Source organism: Myotis myotis, unplaced genomic scaffold, assembly GCF_014108235.1.
Source record: "Myotis myotis isolate mMyoMyo1 unplaced genomic scaffold, mMyoMyo1.p scaffold_m19_p_21, whole genome shotgun sequence".
Classification (NCBI taxonomy): domain Eukaryota; kingdom Metazoa; phylum Chordata; class Mammalia; order Chiroptera; family Vespertilionidae; genus Myotis; species Myotis myotis.
In genome coordinates this window covers 7,580,123-7,601,624 of record NW_023416326.1, presented here as the reverse complement: position 1 = coordinate 7,601,624, position 21,502 = coordinate 7,580,123, and the positions used below count along the sequence as shown (strand labels likewise).

The 21,502-nt window shown below is 47.9% G+C and overlaps 1 protein-coding gene across 2 annotated transcripts; it reads right to left on the bottom strand.

Annotated features, from left to right (window-relative positions):
* Window positions 1-722: 722 nt before the first annotated feature.
* On the bottom strand, window positions 723-21,085 carry SLC30A10 (solute carrier family 30 member 10). Of its 2 annotated transcripts, none has more exons than XM_036355155.1 (4): window positions 20,541-21,085; window positions 6,583-6,660; window positions 4,479-4,718; window positions 723-3,384 (listed from the first exon to the last, which is right to left on the bottom strand). In XM_036355155.1, the coding sequence occupies exons 1-4, from the start codon at window positions 20,986-20,988 to the stop codon at window positions 2,885-2,887; spliced, it is 1,266 nt and encodes a 421-aa protein (XP_036211048.1). In that variant the 5' UTR covers window positions 20,989-21,085; the 3' UTR covers window positions 723-2,884. The 2 variants fall into 2 exon arrangements, with proteins under 2 accessions (XP_036211048.1, XP_036211046.1); XM_036355153.1 differs by lacking the exon at window positions 20,541-21,085 and adding an exon at window positions 7,327-8,516.
* Window positions 21,086-21,502: the final 417 nt, after the last annotated feature.

Below are 21,502 nucleotides of genomic sequence, written 5' to 3'. Positions count from 1 at the left end.
TGGAGCCTGGTCGCCCTATGGATATTCATGATGGCCAATTATCATAAAAAAAAATTAAGTTCTATTTTCAAAAACAAATGGAAAGTTGGCAAATAAAAGTGGATGTAGTATTTCCTGCAGCTGTGCTGGAATTCTGTGGAAAGGACTCTTTTTGGAGAAATAGGAGGACTGAGGAGCAATGCAAAATGTCATCCCTGCATCTTCCAGGCTAGCATGCAGGGATGACATTGCCCTAGGCGTTTTAGAAAATCATTTCCAGTTCTGAATAAAAGGGAGACAGAATTTTCTGGAATTCACCTAAGTACAGAGGGACACTAAACTGAGTGACAGTATTTTTTTTTTTTTATCTCAGAGATGAAAACAGAGTTGTTTAAATCCACTGTTTATCAGCTGCTACTGCCACCAAGCAGGGCCATTTCAAAGGGAGAAAGAAGCCCTTGGCACTTCCTGGGGAGGATTAAAATGCAGGACAACTAAAGGCCTCGGGAACCCCAAGTAGAAACACCCACAGCAGGCACCACAGGGCCTCAGATGGTAAGAAAGCACCGAACTCGTCACAAAAACATTGCACTTGCCTTAACCGGTTTGGCTCAGTGGATAGAGCATCGGCCTGCGGACTGAAGGGTCCCAGGTTCGATTCCAGCCAAGGGCATGTACCTTGGTTGCAGGCACATCCCCAGTAGGGGGTGTGCAGGAGGCAGCTGATTGATGTTTCTCTCTCATCAGTGTTTCTATTTCTTTATCCCTCTCCCTTCCTCTCTGTAAAAAATCAATAAAATATATTTTTAAAAAAAGAAGAAAACATTGCACTTGCTTCGCTCGCTTGGACATTATTAAATGCACTCAGTCAAAATGTCTTACCATGGGATTATGTCACATCGGCCCTACTGCATCATTTGCTATGTTCATTAGATACTTTTCTGAGGTCAGACTTCATGATATTGGAATTAAGTGCAATAATTCCAGAAAATAGATATGCATTCCTGTAGCCAGTAGCACAAAAGTTAGAAAATTATCATTGTTCCCTTTTAATAAAAGCAGAGTAACCTGAAATCAAATTAGACCTTCACATTGGGGAGGAAGAGACAAATTTCTTCTCTGGCTCCGGAAGGGCCTTTCAAATAACATCTATCCAGGAGAATTGGGTCCACGCATCACCATGGTGAGTTTCCAAAGCCCCTGTTTTGTGTGAGTACCTGCCACACTTTTAATATTAAAAATAAAATGATGTCATATATTTTAGCAATAAGCATATATATAGCCTAGTCCAATAAACTCCTAGAGATAAAACATATTTAGGTATTTTTCTAATTTACCTAACTCATGGCCGATTTAAACTCAGATAATAGACTTTCAAGGAATAAAACTATTCTTATCCTACTAAGGATAGATGGCTTACTTATTTTAGTCTTAGAATTTTATTTATTTATTTATTTTTTTAGTGATGTTTGTGCTGGGAGATGTGAGTGCTTTTTCTGTTAAATTCTGTGCAGGACTCAATGCTAAGGGCCTAAGAGGGGATCATTTTCGGTCAACTTTGCAACCCATCAAAGAAGATTCTAGTTCTCTGGTGAGGTACCGCCCACTTTCTCAAACCTATTTTGAGACAGTTCTGATGAAAGTATTCTGCCTGGACTGTGTGTTAAATGCACGGCAGATGCTTCTCCAATACTAAGACAGGCCCGTTATGGTTATGGATCCGAATCAGAGTCTAAAAAATGTATCTGAACTTGGTAACACGGGTCAGACACATGAAAGTTTAAGCTCCTCCAAACACATTTGGTAAAGTCAGCAATAAAATTCCTTCTCATTTCCATATATTTTTCCATCAAGTTATTAGTTGCCAATTGTAATAAATATTTTTAAATATGTCTCATTCAAGAAAAATCAACCTAGCTTAATTCGGGTGCAGGAATGAGTACAGAATATTACATATTCTTCTACCCAGAAATGCTCATTTTTCTCCTGGTAAATGCCTCATAGATTAATGTGATCATATATTAAAAAAAAAAAAGACTCAAAGGAAATTTGGACAAATAAGTAAGTCATTATTAAGCAAATAAATGAAAACAGTCCCCATGGACTGAATCTCAAAGACAGTATGAAAGTACTTGTGTCATACTTAAGTAGAAATATTCCTATATTTCCAAGTGAAAAAAAGGAAAATAGTATATATATTTAAACATTTGAAACGCCCAGTTCACAGCAGAAAGTAAACATTCATTTTCTTTCCACCTCACACAATGAAATGGCCCAATAGCATTTTCCTCCTGCTCTCTCCCCGCTCCCCCCCCATAAACTCCACTTTTTCTCCTGTTCTGAAAGTGGTCTCTTCCTTAATTGGTCTCCATTTTACATTCATTCAAAAATAAGCCAAAGAAAAAAATTGCTGCAGTGGCAAGACTATTCTTCTTCTTTTATAATCTTCCAGTGGAATGGAAAAAACAAACAAACAAACAAAGAAACAGCCATCATGGCTCCTAAGTCTGTGCGATATACTTGGCCATGAGCTCCCCTGAGGGTCAGCTGGAAGCTCTAATGGGTGTCAAACAAAAGCTACTTTGAGTCCCGTGTCCACAGTCGCTGAGTCCCCGCCTTCAGTGCCCCTGACGTTCACACACCAGGGCAGTTTGCTTCAGAAAAATCAATGAGCAAACGAAAACTCTTGGAGAGCAGCATGAGGCCTCCAGGACCACGCAATGGGTTACCTTGTCAGTCCCGTAAAAATTCACAGGCACGGTCAACGAACACCCCACACTGCCAACCCCTCCCTGACCACAGAGTGTACACCGTGGGTTTGGTCAGTGCCTACACGGACTCCCACAAGCCAAGCTGTAGGTCCAAAGTGCCTCCGTCTATACAGTCTGCTTATGCGGGGACAGGGTTAAAAATGTGTGCTGTTGACATAACACTGGTCCCCCTGAGTTTTGGTGAAAGTTTGTCCATGGTCACTCCCACGGCCATCCAGAGATACTTCAATCGCCACGTCCGAGAGTTCTGGTCTACCGCGGCCTTGGCTTTGGTACATGTCTAGGCGGGGAGAGCCGTTGTGCTCGGCACAGCCATTGACGTGGGCCACGGGCAGTGCCCGGGGGGGACAGCACAGGTGCTTGGCACAGCTCTTAGAGATGCAGGGGGAGCTGCAGAGGGACAGCGTGTCCTTCTGCTCCAGGGACTCCGGCGAGTCCACGGCCTCAAACTGGATGGTCACGCTGTGGATTCCCGCCCTGTGGAAAATTTCTCGAATTTTCAGACTGGCGTCCTGATACCCCCTGTCCTTCTGGTACTTGATGTGCAGGGTGGCAATGATCTTCCCACTTATAAGTTCCCAGATATGCAGTTCATGAACGCTGCTGATGTCCGGCACGGCCGCGAGCTTACTCACTAGGACAGACAGGGAAGAGCAAGCGACAGCCCGGGTGAGAGCTGGAACGGAGACATGGAACTGCTTCAGGGGCGGGGGGTGTGGTCCCTTGAAGCGTTCTCACCAAAATGATGTATTTACGAAGAATAACAGGAAGAAAAATAGCCTCACCGACTACTCAGCTATACAAGGACATGGCCCCATCATCCTCTTTCTCCTCTTGGAATTCCTCTACCAAATATTTTTAGGCCATAAAAGGCAATTCAAGAAAATAAGCTTAAGAACAAGAAAAAATGCCCAGTGTGGCTCAGGTGATGGTGTTGTCTCATGTACCAAAAGGTTGCCAGTTTGATTCCAGGTCAGGGCACGTGCCTGGCTTGCAGGCATCCATCCCCAGTAGGGGGCGTGCAGGAGGCAGCTGAGCGATGTTTCTTTTTCACATCAATGTTTCTCTCTCTCTCCTTCACCCCTCCTCTCTCTCTAAAAGTCAATTTAAAAAAAAAAAATTTTTTTTTTAATCAATTAACCTGAAAGCAGGATCTAGAACACAAGAGATTCATGGTTTCAGAATGGGGAGAATAAAAATGGAGTTCACCTTATTTGGATGAAAATAAATCCTTGACATGAAGGTAAGTAGCCCAGGTAAGTAGCCCAGGAACAGGAATTGCCTGAGCACTACATTCTCAAAAAATGTGCAGGTCAGCCCAGCTGATGTGGCTCAGTGGTTGAGCATCAACCTATGAACCAGGAGGTCACGGTTCGATTCCCTGGTCAGGGCACAGGCCCGGGGTGTGGGCTCGATCCCCGATCCTGCAGGAGGCAGCGGATCAATGATTCTTTCTCATCATTGATGTTTTAGCAACCTCTCCCTCTCCCTTTCTCTCTAAAATCAATAAACAAATATATTTTAAAAAAAATGTGCAGGTGAGTCACAGAATGATAGGCTGCAAAGGACCTTTGGTTCTGGGAGCTGTGACTCATCTCACGAAGCTCCAAGGGATAAGGGATGTCTCTACCGCTGATAGGGATAATTGAGGCTCTGAAATAACTCGGGCCCTTTGGCCTGGAGAACAGGAAGTGGACAGTGGTTCTAGGTCAGACCCGCCTGACTTACTCAGCTCCTCCACGTTGACCCCTTTGGGGACCATCTGCAACAGAATGATGGCGGTCTCCTTGATGAGCGGGAAGGCAGACGACAAAATGATGATCACCATGACGATGGTCAGGCTGGGGTCAATGTAGCATTGCCAGTTGCAGTCGTCATCCTGGCCCAGGGGTAGCACATAGAAGATGGTGGCCGTGATCACCACCACCACCGAGCCCAGGGCGTCGCCCATCACGTGCAAAAGCACACCTGCCGGAAGAAAGCAAGATCCCTAATGCACACGTCCAAGTTCAGGGGCCACGTGACGCTCCGGGCTGGGGTCCCACGTCTGTGAAGATTGTTTTCTTTTGGGTAAGAACGGCAGGATAGATTCAATTTTTTTTAAATAGATTTTTATTGATTTCAGAGAGTTAAAGCGAGGAGATGGCGAACTTGATCTTAAAAACCTAACATATCTGTTTTTTTAAACTGAACCTAAAAGCAAGATAAGTAAAAGGATAGTGATTCTTTAAAAATATATTTTATTGATTTTTGACAGAGCGGAAGGGAGAGGGATAGAGAGTTAGAAACATCGATGAGAGAGAAACATCGATCAGCTGCCTCCTGCACACTCCCTACTGGGGATGTGCCCACAACCAAGGTACATGCCCTTGACTGGAATCGAACCTGGGACCCTTGAGTCCGCAGGCCGACGCTCTATCCACTGAGCAAAACCGGTTAGGGCAGGAGAATGATTTTTTTTTTTTATTACAGATTCTCTTTCCAAAAAGACTCACCACCAAGCTCTTTAGAAAGTCTCCTATTGTTATAAAGTATACAAGTGCCTAACCACACTGCTGTCCACCTGAAACTAATACGAAATAATATTGAATGTAAACTGTAGTTTAAAAATAACATTTTTAAAAATTAAAAAAAAATAATAAAAATAGTGGGTGAGGGACTAAAGATCTTGAAAAAGAAACTTTCCCAACTCCTGAGAAGAGCAGATTATCTATTGTACAGAACAAAAATCATGTCACTAAGTCATATCTCATTTCAAACCCCAAAACTATTGAATAAGCTTAAAGCCTTCATCATCATTGGTTGACTCTATGGGTGTAAGACTACAGAGCTTAAAAATGTTAATTCATTATTTAGAAATGTCTACATATCCTGTTCTATTCTAAGAGCTTCCCCTTAGTTAATTTCATGACAAAATAAAACCTAAATAATTAAATATTTTTAAAAATCCCTCTGTTGTAGTTACATTTCTAAAATTAATTCATTTAGAGTTTTTAGGAGCTCACGTGTTGTTATTTTCTGATCTCCCTATAGATCCACCCCGGGTATCATTTTGTAAAACAGATGTGAGACTCTCAAAAACAAAGACGTTTCCTGGATTATTAATTTTTCTTCATATTATTTCCATCTAAGCCCTAGGCTTCCCCAAACCACCTGAAAGTAAAAGGTAGTAGCATGGTCTTTGTTGAAATTCTCCAAATCAAGGTTGGGCATTGACCCAAAGCAAAGTCATTGTCTGAAAAGTTGGAAAGGAGAGATGTTGGTGCCTGATGAGAAAGGCACCTCTGAACCCCCAGGGCTGACCTTGGCCCAACACTGTGACCTTGAGCTCTTGGTAGGAGGAATGCTAGGGATGTGCCTTCCACGTGTCTCCCCAGAACCCCCACTTTGGACCTGGAGGTGGCGATTCAAGTGAGTCAACAAGACCCATCACAGAAGGGCCATGAGGGTCAGTTCAGCAATGCCACCTGGGATAGCTGCCCGCCTACTCACTTCCCACCTTATCAAAATGACATTCAGTGAAAATGGGCTGCATTGTAGGTTAGCAACGCCCACGGGTGGGCAAAACCAAGAGAAATGGGAGCGTGTCACCGATCTGTGAAGTTCTTGAGCAGGCAGCGCTGGGGCAGGTCTCAGTGAGCAAGGGTCAATGGTGAGCAATGAGTGTCTCCCTCGCAATCGATGCGGGGATGAGGCAAGAGCCGGGTCAGAGTCTACAGGTCGCAGCCTGCCCACTTTCTAACCGGCTCAAAGGCGAACAGAAAGGGAAGGGACCAGCGCAGACCAGGTGTAGCCCTGAAAGGCTTTCCAGTCGGCCCAAGGGCAACCCCACCTCTGATATTCAGGGCTTCCGACTTCTTCTCCTTCCTCATCGTCTCCTCCGGCTCGTGCTGGATGTTCAGGGAGTCACCTGCATTCAAAGAAGAAACCTTGTGTTGTGTATAAGTTCTACAAACAAAAAGAACCAATGGTCTCAAAAAAAGGCTTGTTATTTTCAAATTCCTCCCAGCTTATCTGACCCCCCACCCCTGTACACACACACACACACACACACACACACACACACACACACACACACACGGCTCAGAGCCAGGAACAGGCCCTGCTGGCCTTGACATGAGCCTTGGGATCCACCTTTGGACTCATTCACACTTCCAAACAATTGTAACACCAGGAGGCAAGTGGGGAAGCCCATCTCCACCCCAAAACCCATAACTCCAGGGGAACGAAAGGATGGGGGGTGGGAGTAAAAGAGGAGAGAGAGAAGTGCAGCTCGCATCTGAAGAAGGGGGAGGGGAGGGGCGTGATATCTGTTGCCCAATAATAACTAATTTCCAAGACAATCGATACTGTACAGAAAGAACAGGGGGGAGGGAATACACGCAAAGCGGGCCCACGGGTCCAGGAGGAAAACAGAAGTCGTGGGCATGGAAAGAAACCGTGGGGGAAATGTTGGCTTAGCATGAGAGGTCTGGAGCGGGACTGCAGAGGGAAATGGGGAGAGGGGGGAAGCGAAAGAGGGCGCGCTGGGGGCGATGGGGAGGGCACGGCGGTGGAGGCTGCACCCGAAAGGCACCTGCTACGTTGGCGAACACAGTGGCCCCCTTCTCCGCGGTCTTTCCCACGCGCAGGGTCACGGCCGAGTCCGGGCTGGGGGCTGCGCGGGCGGCTCCCTGCGGGCCCCCCAAGGCTCCCGGGGCCCCGGGGGGCGGCGGGGGACGGCGGCGGCGGCGGCAGCAGGAGGACCAGGCGCCGCAGTCCTGGAAGACCAGCAGCCCCACCACGTTGACCGCCAGCCCCAGGGCGCCCACGATGAGAACCAGCGCCGGGTCGTCGATGCGCTCGGGCCGCCCCAGGCGCAGCACCGCCTCCACGAAGATGGTGAAGCAGAGCGCGGTGAGGAACACGGCGTTGCTGAGCGCGCCCACCGCCTCGGCGCGCGCGTAGCCGTAGGTGGCGCGGGGGCCCCGCCGCGCGCGGCGCGCCAGGGAGCCCGTGCCCAGCCCCACGCACAGCGAGATCAGGTCCGACAGCATGTTGAACGAGTCGGAGATGAGCGCGATCGAGTTGCCCAGGTAGCCCGACACCAGCTCGGCCACGAAGAAGATCACGGTGAGCACCAGCATGCACAGCAGGCGGCACGTCTTGCCCGAGTAGCGGCCCATGGTCCCCGCAGCGCAGCGCGCACGGCCCTGCGCCCCGACCCCGACCCCGCGGAGCCCGCACCGCCTCGGGTCCCGCCGCCCTGCCTGCGCCCGGCTCTTTATGGAGCGGCTCGCCGGTCCCTGCGGCCAGAGTCTACAGGAGGGGGCCGGGCGGCGGCCGTATCTACAGAGAGCGCACGCCGCCTCGGCGGTGGCCTTTCCCCCTCCCTCGCGGCCCCTGGCGGGCGGCCACCGCCGATGGCTGTCCCTCTGGGGCACAGCGGGGAGCTACAGAGAAGAGGGGGCGTGTCTGGAGGTCACTCCCCTCCCCAGACCCCCAGTCCTGGCCCCAAGCCGGTAGGATCCACCCCACCAGCCACTGGCTTCTCCAAGCCCTTCCAGCTGCAAAGCCTGACTGTTGACCCTCAGCGATAAGGGCCCGGCTCCTGGGTGTGATCGCTGTCCTGGACGTGGCCGCCGGGGCCTACGTGCACAGACACCAGCCGCTGGCATTAGATTCCTCATTAACCCGGGAAGGCCGGGGGCACCCATCGGGCCAACCCTGTCCTGCAGGGCGCTTCCTGTTTTGTGAGGTTTGATCTGATCCCTCACTCATCGCTCCCACCCCACGCCCACCCGTGGTCTAACTATCTTATCCCCTCTGCTTGCTCGCAGCCCTCATAGAGGGCGCATTACCGTTGCCGTCACCCCCTCTTGGCACAGTCACTCCCCCACCCCCTCACCCCTCTTTAGGGTCTTCATTCACGAGGCCGCCTCTCCCAGGTAAATTACAGACAGCCCTGGGGGACACACCGGTCACTTTTGTAAGTGTGGCCTTGCCACCCAGCATCCCGAACCCAAGTTCTCCGTGGGAGGCACGGGGTTCTTGGCCACCAGAGAAGCCAGGGCAGGGCTGCGCTGTGTGCTTGTACCGTTCTCCGCTGGAGAGAATGTTCCGCGCACCCCACGTGTCCCGACCTGACACTCACAGGTCAATCGACTGACCTCCATGAAGGTTTATTCCAAACAGAGTCTTTCTCGTGTTGACGAAAGGATCTGTTCCAAGTAAAAGTTATTGAACGAGTTATTGAATGGTCCTAAAGAGGACCGTCCTGCCCCAGGACTGCGGGAGGCCAGGGAAAGGCCGGGGAAATGAACGAAGCAGACAAAAGGGTGCTTGCTCTAGCGGTTTAGGGAGTGGGTGGGGGGAGCCCTTGTGGTTTTCTTTATTGGTTTGTATCTACTTGTCTTGTTCCAAAAAGGATCTGAAGGTGAAGTCCGGCGATTTCTGTTCTCTTCCCGATCCCCAGCCCCTGAGCTTGAACTTGGAAATGACGACGGCACAGAATGCATTAGCAGAACCTTCTAATTCTAGCCCCTCACTGACTCAGCCTTGGAAAGCACCCCCTTGTTTTTGTTTTTTAAATATATTTTTTTGATTTTTTACAGATAAGGAGAGGGATAGAGAGTTAGAAACGTCCAGGAGAGAGAAACATCAATCAGCTGCCTCCTGCACAACCCCTACTGGGGATGTACCCACAACCAAGGTACATGCTCTTGACCAGAATCGAACCTGGGACCCTTCAGTCCGCAGGCCAACGCTCTACTCACTGAGCCAAACCAGTTAGGGCAGCACAGTCTTGTTTTTTAATGCCCTCTGTGCTAAACCAGCCTTGATCTGAGGGCCCCAACTTTTACCAGGTAAGCCTCCACACTCAAGGTGCCTGCTAAGCATCTCCCCACTCCACCTCCAAGAAAATACCCCTGCAGGAGAACTTGAGGACATTGGCTATTTCGAGCATTCTCTAAAAATCAGTATTAAAATGATCAACAATTTAAAAAAAGGAGATGAACATTTTGGAGCTGTGTAGCCTGGTACAAGACCCTGAAGTGTCTGAGCCAGTTTTCACTGCTATTAAAAGGGAGTAAATATCTGGGTGCAGAGGGTATTGTAATGAACCAAACAGACAAAAACCCTGCCCTCATGGATCTTACACTCTAAAGAGGGTGAGACAGACAGTGAACAAAATAAGGAAGTGTGAACCCTGACAAAGAAGACACCTACCAAGAAGGGCTCCTGCTGGCTAACGGGGCTCAAAGTCAAAAACAAACAAACACCCCAATAACAGAGCCAACCAGCCATTCTAGGCAAACTGCACTTCAAGGAGAGGCCTGCACTGTTTCTGGATCTGAGCCAGCCCTTATGAAAAAGTTCTGGAAATCCTACTTCAACCAATAGGACTGAGGCTCTCCCCATCCAATCTGATTTCCACAGCTTCAGCTCATCAGAGCAGCTCTAATCTGACCAATCAGGGCACTGCCTTTTGGACCAATCAAACTGCAAGAATTTGGAGTCCTCATTTGCATGAGGACTGACCAATCAGGGACCAGGAGCATGGACTTTTGTCCATAAAAGCCAGCTCCCAGCTGTGGCTCTGGGAGTACACTTTCTCTTTCCACCAAGGATTGAAGACTGTCTCTCCCTGGCTGAGCTGAAACACCGGCTGGAGATGTGTCCTTGGAGCAGACCGGAGCAGCCTGGCATGACACAGAGCCTACCATACAACGCAAAGCAGGCTGGCCAGGACCAGAGCCCCAGAGGGGCCTGGCCCCAGGGCCACCTCACAGCTGTGCTGTATACAATTGAGCTATAAAGTTTTAGTCTTCACTGCAAAAAAAAAAAAAAAAAAAAAAATTGCAGAGAGAGAGAGAATAAGTAATAGGATTACATGGTTAATAGTCGTAAAGTGATTATAACAGCAACTGGCACATAGGAGGCACTCAATACATGCTAGCTGCTTATTTAAAAAAAAAAAAAGCCAACAGGAATAAAAAAGCCAACAGGTGCAGGCTGAGGAGAAAGAGACTGGGCGGGAGAAGGGAAGGGTAGAGGTCAGAGGTCCCCGCACTATCATTCGCGTGTTAGTGTTATGACAGCACGTGTGTCAGAGAGTCCCAGGTGGCACACTAATCTCATACAGGAAAAGGTGAGCCAGGCACCGCCCACTTCCCCCTTTCTGCCTCTCACTGTCCTCAGACTAAGAAACCTCCCACACATGCACCAGGACGGCTAGCAGAACAATCAGAGGAGAGAGGAAGCCTTAGGGGCATGGCCTGACTGCCAGGCTCAAGTATCCCCTGCCCATGGCAGGCAGCATTCACAGCAGAAAGAAAAGCTGAGGTCAGCAGAAAGGTATCCAGGCAGATAACAGGAATGATGTCATGGCCCCGGAGGGCCTTGAGGGAACTAGAAAGCCATTGGCTGAGGGACCACAGGAGGGAGCTGTGTCTTCCATGCCCTACCCAGGGCCTCACTGCTGACTTCTTTTGTTTTTAATATATTTTTATTGATTTCAGAGAGGAAGGGAGAGGGAGAGAGACAGAAGCATTAATGATGAGAGAGAATCATGGATCGGCTGCCTCCTGCACGCCCCCTACTGGGGATCAAGCCCACAACCCCGGCATGTGCCCTTGACTGCAATCCAACACGTGACCCTTCAGTCCACAGGCCTACGCTCCATCCACTGAGCCAAACCGGTTAGGGCGCTAAATTCACTTTTTATAGTTGTTTCATAGATTTCCTGGTATTTTTAAGGTAAATAATCATATCATCTGCAAATAAAAGACAATTTTATTTTTTCCTTTTATGTAAAGAAATGTATGCAAGCTCTATTTCCACTAGGCTTCTGACATCAGTATCACATAAGTTTGTTTTTTTAAAATATATTATTACTGATTTCAGAGAGAAATGGAGAGGGAGGGAGAAACATCAATGACGAGAGAGAAACATCGATCAGCTGCCTCCTGCACACCCCCTACTTGGGATGTGCCTGCAACCAAGGTACATGCCCTTGACCAGAATCGAACCTGGGACCCTTCAGTCCGCAGGCCAACGCTCCATCCACTGAGCCATACAGGCTGGGACCCAGGTCAGTTTTGTGTGTATGTGAGGGAGACCCTCCACTCCGCTCTGCAAGCTCCCATTTATTCCTCGGGCACCTCTACAGGAGCAACCTGCCTGGCCTCTTGCTGTCACTTCCCCGACAACTGAGAGGCAGGGTAACTGCTCAGGTTAGTGAGCCTGGGGGAGAGAGAGTAGAGCGCAATTCTTCTAGGCTTTCTTTTTTTCCAGATGTGCTTCCCACGGACCTGAACTCCTGGTCTGTGTGTACGTGAGGACAACCAGATGGGGCAGCTGGGCCCTGTGCAGGGGGGCCTGGGACTGGGTGAGTTTAACTCTGGGATGGACTATTGAAAAGCTCTTTGCTTCCCGGCCGGCGTGGCTCAGTGGTTGAGCATCAACCTGTGAACCAAGAGGTCATGGTTCAATTCCTGGTCAGGGCACATGCCTGGGTTGTGGGCTTGATCCCCAGTAGGGGGCGTGCAGGAGGCAGCCGATCCATGACTCTCTCTCATCATTGATGTTTCTATCTCTCTCTCCGTCTCCCTTCCTCTCTGAAACAGATTAAAATAGATATATATATATATATATATAGATATATATATATAGATATAGATATATATAGATATATATATATATATGTATATATTTTTTATAATTTTTTAAAATATATTTTATTGATTTTTTACAGAGAGGAAGGGAGAGAGATAGAGAGTCAGAAACATCGATGAGAGAGAAACATCGATCAGCTGCCTCCTGCACCTCTCCTACTGGGGATATGCCCGCAACCCAGGTACATGCCCTTGACCGGAACCGAACCCGGGACCCTTCAGTCCGCAGGCCGATGCTCTATCCACTGAGCCAAACCGGTTTCGGCTAGATATATATATTTTTAAAGAGCATTAAAAAAAAGCTCTAAGCCACAGCCTTCAGTCTCTGTCATAAAGCTGACATTTTATGTTCAACTGGCATCTGGATCTTACCTACCCAGGGCTTCCCAATGCCAGAGAATAAGAAAAGAGTACAGGGTAGTGCAAAGGAGGTTTACAGTTGTGAGCATGCGAAACCTGGAGCTTATTCTTGTATTATTATTATTATTGATTGATTTTTGCATTCTTTTCCATACAAACTACTGTCGACCTACTGCTGCCCCACCCTGTGTCCTTGAGTCCCCAAAGCCCTAACACACTGGTGAGTTGGCAGGAACCTTGAGAAGATAAAGGTGAGAAGCTAGAGGCCAAAGTTACACATGGAGATTGAGGCTTGGGACACGAGCTGTGGGTTTTAAGGGCCCGGAAACCTTTCCAGAATGTGCACGGACAGCTCCACATCCGTTTCCCCTCTCCACTGGCAGATTTTTTTACCTCCCTTTAGTTCAGAATAAGTTCTTCTATTATATCTTTGAATACCTATTCTGCTACATGGGTCTGATCTCTACCTCGGCAAACACCTATGCCATATATCTATCTAAGTGTGAGCCAGGCAGTATTTTGACCTTGGCAGGTCATAGCAAGCAATTCCTCTGTACTCCCTTCAGAAGAGTGGAGGTTGTTATAGAGGGCTGTTTCAACAGGCCTCCGTGAGTGCGAGCTTTCAAGACTGGGTTTTACTATATGCTTCAGTCTTAACTGTGCCAAGAAAACGAGGAGAGGGAGAGTAGTTCGCAGTCAGAAGCAACAGATTGAGCTGGAGGAAGAGTTAGCTTTCCTGAGGCTAGGGGGATGCAAGACAGAAAGGAATGAAGGAAGGGAGCTAGGGAGAAAAGGAGGAAGGAAAAAAGGAAGAGACAAAGGGAGGAGAAAGGGAGGGAGGGAGGAAGAAAGGGAAAGGTAAGGAAACGTTCACAAACCTAAATATTATTTTGTTGTTAATCCTCACCTATGGATTTTTTTTCCATTGTGTTTTTAGAGACAGTGGGAGGGAGGGAGAGGGAGAGAGAAACATCAATGTAGAGAGATACATCAATTGGTTGCCAACCACACTCCCACACTCCCCACAACTGGGGCTGGGGATCAAACCTGAAACCTAGGAAATATTCTTTTCTTTTTTTTTTTTTTTTTTTTAAATATATTTTATTGATTTTTTACAGAGAGGAAGGGAGAGGAATAGAGAGTTAGAAACATCGATGAGAAAGAAACATCGATCAGCTGCCTCCTGCACACTCCCCCCTGGGAATGTGCCTGCAACCCAGGTACATGCCCTTGACCGGAATCGAACCCGGGACCCTTCAGTCCGCAGGCCGACACTCCATCCACTGAGCCAAACCGGTCAGGCAGGAAATATTCTTAAAGAGGAGATTGGATCAGATCAGGGGCTGGGATACAGACACATTACCCAAGACAGGAAGGCAAGTTGCCAAACAGCTGCCTAAGATCTGGAATAGAGCCTCCTCCTCCCCCACCACCACCAACCACCACCAGCACTGGAAGCCAGATCCAGGGAGTATGAAAATCACCCCCTTAAAGCTGTGAATACTCCAAAATACAAGCCACTGGGGACTAGGGCAGCTCCCGTGTCTGTCCAGCCACTGTGTGCTGGGTGTGTGGACAGCGGGTCCTCTGTTCCTTCAGCTCCCAGAACTGCGGGTGGAGGGGAGACTCAAGGAGCCGGACCTGGGGACTGCACCTGCGGAGCCACCTTGGCCCAGGCCCCGAGTAAGATGACGTGATCCTGGGTGTGAGGCTGATGCCCAGGCAGCAAGATGTTAGGGGCCTTGAGGAGCAGTGAGTGTATCCATATGGGAAGTGACCTGACCTGCAGCTGGAGGGCAGACTGTGCAGACCTTTCAAAGATGAGAGCCAGGCCCTGGCTGGTTTGGCTCAGTGGATAGAGCAGCAGCCTGCAGACTGAAGGGTCCCAGGTTCGATTTCGGGTTGCAGGCTCGATCCCCAGTAGGGGGGGCTGTAGGAGGCAGCCAATCAGTGATTCTCTCTCATCACTGATGTTTCTATCTCCCCTTCCTCTCTGAAATGAATAAAAATATTAAAAAACAACCATTGTGGGTGGCGGGACTGCCTATGACAGGAACAGGAACAGGGCAAGAAGCAGAGTTAGGGCTCCAGGAAGGAGCAGGAAGAGGGAGACACACTGAGGGTGGTCGAGGAGAGCATCCGATGGTCCGACCTTTGCTTTAGCTGGAGATGCCTTTCGAGTGACATGGTCCAGCTCGGAGAGGTGACATCGACAAGATGTGTTTGGACAACAGCTGCTGCTGGCAGACCCACGACACACGGACTTCATTCCTCTCACTGCCATCACAACAGCAGCATCCACGCTGGCAAACAAATGTCTGACCCAGAAAACAGTGGCAAAGTCAAAGGGGGAAAAGTCCACCAGAAACGACAGCCTTTCCGGGCGATGGAAAAGGAAGGAAAGGACGTTAGGAACTGGGTTAACCCATTCAACGTCAACAAGGCCACCAAGCCTTCCTGAGAGAGGGACCCCAGGGGCCAAACACGGGACGCATCTCCCCAGCTTCCAAACAGAAGGTTGATGCAGGACGATGCGCTGCTCAAGGCCCACAATGCGCAGCTGTGGAAAGACAGCATCTAGAGGCGCACCCCCCACCACCACCACCCCTGCAAGCGTCCCACATTCCCAACAGCTTCAGCTGGGAAACCTGCAGAGGCTGCCCCTCAGGCCATGACAAAGAGTAGAGTGAGCAGGAACCTCCTTAGGGAGCAGGACTCACAGGCCTAAGCAGCTCAGGGAAAGTGCCACCAAGAGATCTGGAGCCTGGCCCTGGCCGGTATGGCTCAGTGGATTGAGCACCGTCACATACACTGAAGGATCACGGGCTTGATTCCCGGTCAGGGCACGTGGCCTGGTTGCTGGCTCGTTTCCCAGTAAGGGGCATGCAGGAGGCTGCCCCTGTCAATGTTTCTCTCTCACATCGATGTTTCTCTCCCTCCAATATCAATCAAATCATATATAATTTTTTAAAATTTCGAGCCTAGAATATCATGGAAATTTATAAACTCTGGAGTAGGCAGGAGTCTGGTAAATGTCACTCCCTGGTAAAGGATGTGCTGTGTTTACCAAACACGGAGAGAGAGAAAGCAACAGCATGGACGGGCCTGGAGAGCATTGTGCTAAGCAAAATAAGCCAGTCGGAGAAAGATATATATCACATGATCTCATTCATTTGTGGGATATAATGATCAACATAAACTGATGAACAAAAACAGATCCAGAGACAGAGAAGCATCCATCAGACCGTCAAACCTCAGAGGGAAGGCAGGGGAGGGTGGGGGTAAGAGGGAGAGATCAACCAAAGGACTTGTATGCATGCATATAAGCCTAACCAATGGACACAGACACAGGGGGTGGGGTGGGGTGGGGAGAACAATGGTGAAATAAGGACACATAAGTAAAACCTTAATCAATAAAGAAAAAAAAGATTTGGAGTCAAAACAAAAGTAACAAATGAAACTGGAGGAAAGGCATTTTGTAAAAATAAATACATACATACATACATAAATAATAAAAGAAGCAGATATTTCCGATGTCAATCTGTCATTTATAAATTCGACCAATGGGAAGCCTGTGCTACCCCCGACGGAGCTGCACACATACTTTTGTTTTAAGATAAAGGCCAGGGCACAGCGAGGTGTCTGTTCCGGTACAAGTCAAGGGCATGGAGAGATCTACTCGTGACATTTCAAATAAAACCCAAGCCTGGAAAATTATCCAAAATAAAATACCAACATCAAAAGAGAGGAAATCTAAGTAAACAAGGAGGAAAGCACAGACACGAAGCACCTTTAGTCCCTCGTCCCAGGGAAAGGAACTAGCAGGGCCCCCTCCTCTCCAGGGTCTGAACCCTAGGAATGCTGGTCCCCCACTCCCTTCCCCAAACATAGCACACGAGCCACCCACATGTTGGACTTCAAATCTATTTTGTTTGTTTTTTCTTTCTTGCTTGCAGTTTTTGCTTTTTTCCTGTTGCCTTCACTTTAGCCCCAAACTCCTGCTTCGCCATCAATTTTGTGTGTCAAGGGGGAACTCACACTGGTGGGAATTGGTCTAGGCCAGTGATGGCGAACCTATGACACGCGTGTCAGAGGTGACACGCGTGTCAGAGGTGACACGCGAACTCATTTTTTGGGTTGATTTTTCTTTGTTAAATGGCATTTAAATATATAAAATAAATATCAAAAATATAAGTCTTTGTTTTACTATGGTTGCAAAGATCAAAAAATTTCTATGTGTGACACGGCACCAGAGTTAAGTTAGGGTTTTTTCAAAATGCTGACACGCTGAGCTCAAAAGGTTCTCCATCACTGGTCTAGGCTCTCTCGTCTCAGGGAAATCTTCCAGATATTCTTTTCTCCCAGGTGTTCTTATTTTTTTAAAATATATTTTTATTAGTTTCAGAGAGAAAGGGAGTGGGAAAGAGAGATAGAAACATCAATGATGAGAGAGAATCATTGTTCGGTTGCCTCCTGCACGCCCCCTACTGGGGATCAAGCCCAAAACCCAGGCATGCACGCTGACCAGGAATCGAACCGTCAACCATTGAACCCCACCAGCTGGGTTCTCCCAGGTGTTTTTAAAAATGTCTGGCTGGCCCTAGCTGGCTTGGCTCACTGGATAGAGCGTCAGCCTGGGGACTGAAGGGTCCCAGGTTCGATTCCGGTCAAGGGCATGTACCTTGGTTGCGGGCACATCCCCAGTAGGGGGTGTACAGGAGGCAGCTGATTGATGCTTCTCTCTCATCAATGTTTCTAACTCTCTATCCCTCTCCCTTCCTCTCTGTAAAAAATCAATAAAATATATTTTAAAAAAAAATAAAAATGTCTGGCTGGTCTGTCAGATTTTCCAATGAATTTACTCCATGAGTCCCAGGGATGTTTAAAGTCTCAACTATATATACAGCCTGTGATGTTAATTTTAACTTAAAGTTGGTGGTCCTATTTTTTACTTTTCTAGGACCTCAAACATGAAAGATAACCGGTGTCATCAACTCCTGCACCAGATAGACAAAGCAGGACAAGTACACGGTCCACAGAAGCAGGGGAGGCGGAAGGCTTGCAAAGTCACAAACTCTCTCCGGCCACAGGTTTCACAGAAATGATGATTCCCTGACTCCGATCACTAAACCAGGAGGTACCACAGTTCTCTAGCTGAGAGGCACTTCACACGACGCTTCGAGCCAGGATTCCAGACACACCGAAGTTCTTTATCCTACGTTTACATCAAGTCTTTTGAAGCCAACAATCATTTTTCCCTCCTATTTGAAACCTCCTAGTAGAAATCAGTATGTATGGATTGATTAGATTTCTTCTTGGAATAGAAGCCAATTGAAATTGGGTTAATGGCAGTTTTTGATATCCATCCAACCCAAATGTTTACTCTTTACTGTAAGCTTCTTTAGGTGGTTAAAGGAATATTTTTTAAAATGTATGTTTTGGTAAAAGTGATGAATACCTTGAGACACAAATGCTAAGAAGCTAACTAGCTATCCTAAAATTACTCAGAGGGTTTAAATACTCTAAGATTCCTAATAGAAAAATTCAGCAACACCTAAGGCTACCAAAATGAACATGAACCTTAAAGCACTAGCTATATGTGTGTAGTTCTTATTGCACTTAGGTATTTTATTTGTTAAATATGTTTTTATTGATTTCAGAGAAGAAGGAAGAAGAGACAGATAGAAACATCAATGATGAGACAGAATCAAGGTCTGCACACCCCACACTGGGATCAAGCCCGCAACCCAGGCACGTGCCCTTGACCGGAATCGAACCTGGGACCCTTCAGTCCATCGGCCAATGCTCTACCCACTGAGCCAAACCAGGCAGGGTGCACTGTTATTTAAAGTAGAATACTGTATAGCAGCAAACACTTCAAAAGAAGACAGACGCTTTAGAACACAAGAGAAACCCATACGGTCAGGGTGGAATATCTGTCTTCAGTCTCTTGTTATTATGTTAGCATGGACACAGACAAGAGCCAAACTAAGACCTATCCAATAATAATCTGATTTATAAAAAAAACAAAAAACCTACGGTTGTCTACCAGTTCTCCTGTTGGCCAGAGTCAAACCCTTTGCCTAAATTGTTTTTGTAATGTGCAGAAAAATATGTTGAGAGTAAAGACAAATTGGAACTAAAAACATAATGTTTACTAATGGTGACACTTCTGTTGTCTGTAGGAGCACTTGTTTGATGTGAGCTTTCTTACCTTTATTTATAGTTAGCAACAAATATATATTTTATATTTATATTTTATATATATATATATATATATATATATATATATATATATATATATATATATATAGTGAATTTTATGATGTGGACACTCCAGCAGTAATTCTTTCTATGACTGATATAAACAAGGCACAAGGTCTCACATTAACTAATTATTGTCTTTTTAAAAAGACGGGCCCTGATTGATTCCTTAGTCTGAATAAAGATACAGACTCTAGTTTTTTGCTTGTTCCCTTTTATACTTAACACCTACTATAGGTGCTCTCAAAACATGCATTCCACCAGTGGGAAATTTTAGACAAAAATAGGAAAAGGACTGGGCCCAGCCGACATAACCTACAGTAGCGGCAAAGACAGGAGGAATACAGTAAAAAATGCAAACGTAGACTCAGGTTCCCCAGGCGAGTTAATGCCCCAGCTCATGAGAGAAAACTGACTAGCATCCAATAAGGAAAATCCAAAAATTTCTTAAAATCCAGATGAGCCATTATAACCCAACAGTACTGGATTTTCACCTAATTCAAAGGCTTGCATTGTTTCATTTTTTGAAAAACCATCATTATTCTTCACCAAGTGCCTATTAACTGCTAAAGCCTCGGAATCTCATTACTCCTGTAACCCCCACACGACAGGTGGGCACCCAGGCTGGCAATGACACTGGACCACTGCCCTGCGGTAGAGCCGTGACTTGAACCTGGTTCTGTTCACGCCATAGGCCTCCTTTTAAAAGCACTGGGAATTTTCTCTTCTGCTAGGGCTTTCATATTTTTTCTAAAAGAATTCCTCTCATGGCAGTAAACACATGGTTCTAGCTGGTAATTTATCTTGTGGATTGTTTTAGGTTTATTGCCGGATTTAAAATCTCACCTTTTGACCAATGATCCAATAAGTTTGCTACCCGCTCTGAAGCCCCCCAGAGATCCACGTACACAATTCTCCTCCTTCTCAAAGAGGACAGATTTAGAAATGCATACAGATCATTCCATCCAAAAAAGAGCTAAGTTTACTAGGCCAGCTCCTTCTTTTCCCTCTCCATGTTACTGAACGTTCCTTGAACATCCTCCCGAGTCCACCATCCTAGCCAATTGTTCCACACTTTCTCTACCTGAGCTGGCTATAGAGTCCAGTGCTTTCTAAACATACTTTATGGGGACACTAAAACATTATTTTTAAAGTCAAACAGAGCCAGGCCATATCTGGGTAAACAGAAGGAAGTCATTAAAGGAGACTGTTCTCAACGCCACGTCCACCTTCCTTCTCATCGCTCCTTCCGTGGCTGCGGTCAGCAATTCCCCTCCCTTTCTCCACCTGCCTGGACTCTTTCCTTCCGTCACCAAACGAGAAAGCGGACCCTCACGATGGAGGTGTCCTGCTGCCACCCTGCTCACAGGGAACTTCGGCCTGGAGGCGACTCTTTGGCAAAGTCAGGGGAACAAGAGGCCCCTCCATGGCCCCATCGGAGGAGGCCCCCCCTCCAGGACCGGACCCACCGAGAGCCCCAGGACACTGCCTGCCCACCTGCAGGGTTTACCTGTGCCCGGGTCCTCCAGGGGCCGGCCTGCTGAGCAGTAGCAACAGTCCAGGATGACATAGTTGAGCACGTTGAAGAACAGCCCGACAATCCCAGCCAACAGGACCAGCAGCGCTTCTTCCGTCTTCTGGGGGTTGATGTATCTCTTGATGGCCTCCACCAGGATGCTAAACATGAGCGCCACGGCGAAGATGGAGTTGCCAAAGGCTCCCACCACGTCGGCCCGCAGGAAGCCGAAGGTGCTCTTCCTATGGTGGGAGATGGTGCTGGCCCGCAGGCTGAACAGGCCGATGACCATGGACAGGAGGTGGGAGAGGACGGCGAAGGCGTCGGAGGCCAAGGACAGGGAGTTGCCGATGTGGGCGACCGCCAGCTCCATGACGAACAGGAGGATGCTCACCACGCACATGAAGACGAGGCGGAAGCTCCTCCCGGAGTATCGGCCCATGGCTCCGGCTGGCGGGCCGTTCCTCTCCCTCTCCTTCCTCTCCCTGGAAGGCTGCGCTCCGAAGGGAGCAGCTACAGATCTTGAGATTACAACTCCTGGAAAACTCTCCCCCTTCAGCCATTCAGCGCTTGTCAGATTTGGAAATCACCCTTTATAGGCTGCCATAAAGCCATAAAGCAGTTTAAAGGGCAATTAAACGGGAGATGTCATGTGAGCTGGGACTGTGGAAGGGGAAGGCTCGGCCTCAGATACGGACTTGGACTGGAGGAATTTGTTTGTTGTGTGTTTCATCCCAGAAGTCAGGAGTCTCTGTGCCTTCGAATCACACAGTGGCTCACCGCTGGCTTCAGCCCTCGCAGCTGCCACTCACAGTCACCGGGGAGACAAGTCGGTTGACAAAGGCCATCATCAGATCCTGTCCACCCTGGTGTGCAAAGTTTTGAGTGCTCTCCACCGCCTGGGTCAGGGGACACTCTGGATCACAGCTACCGTAAGTGAAACCCAAACATGACGC

What these genes read in the sequence shown, in the direction of transcription:
- SLC30A10 (XM_036355153.1), bottom strand. Translation starts at nt 7,915, where the DNA reads ATGGGCCGCTACTCGGGCAAGACGTGCCGCCTGCTGTGCATGCTGGTG. An exon ending in TGTGTTCGCCAACGTAGCAG is followed by an intron (nt 6,661 to 7,326) that starts GTGCCTTTCGGG and finishes CTTTGAATGCAG; the next exon opens with GTGACTCCCTGAACATCCAG. An exon ending in GGTCAACGTGGAGGAGCTGA is followed by an intron (nt 3,385 to 4,478) that starts GTAAGTCAGGCG and finishes TGTCTGTCCTAG; the next exon opens with TGAGTAAGCTCGCGGCCGTG.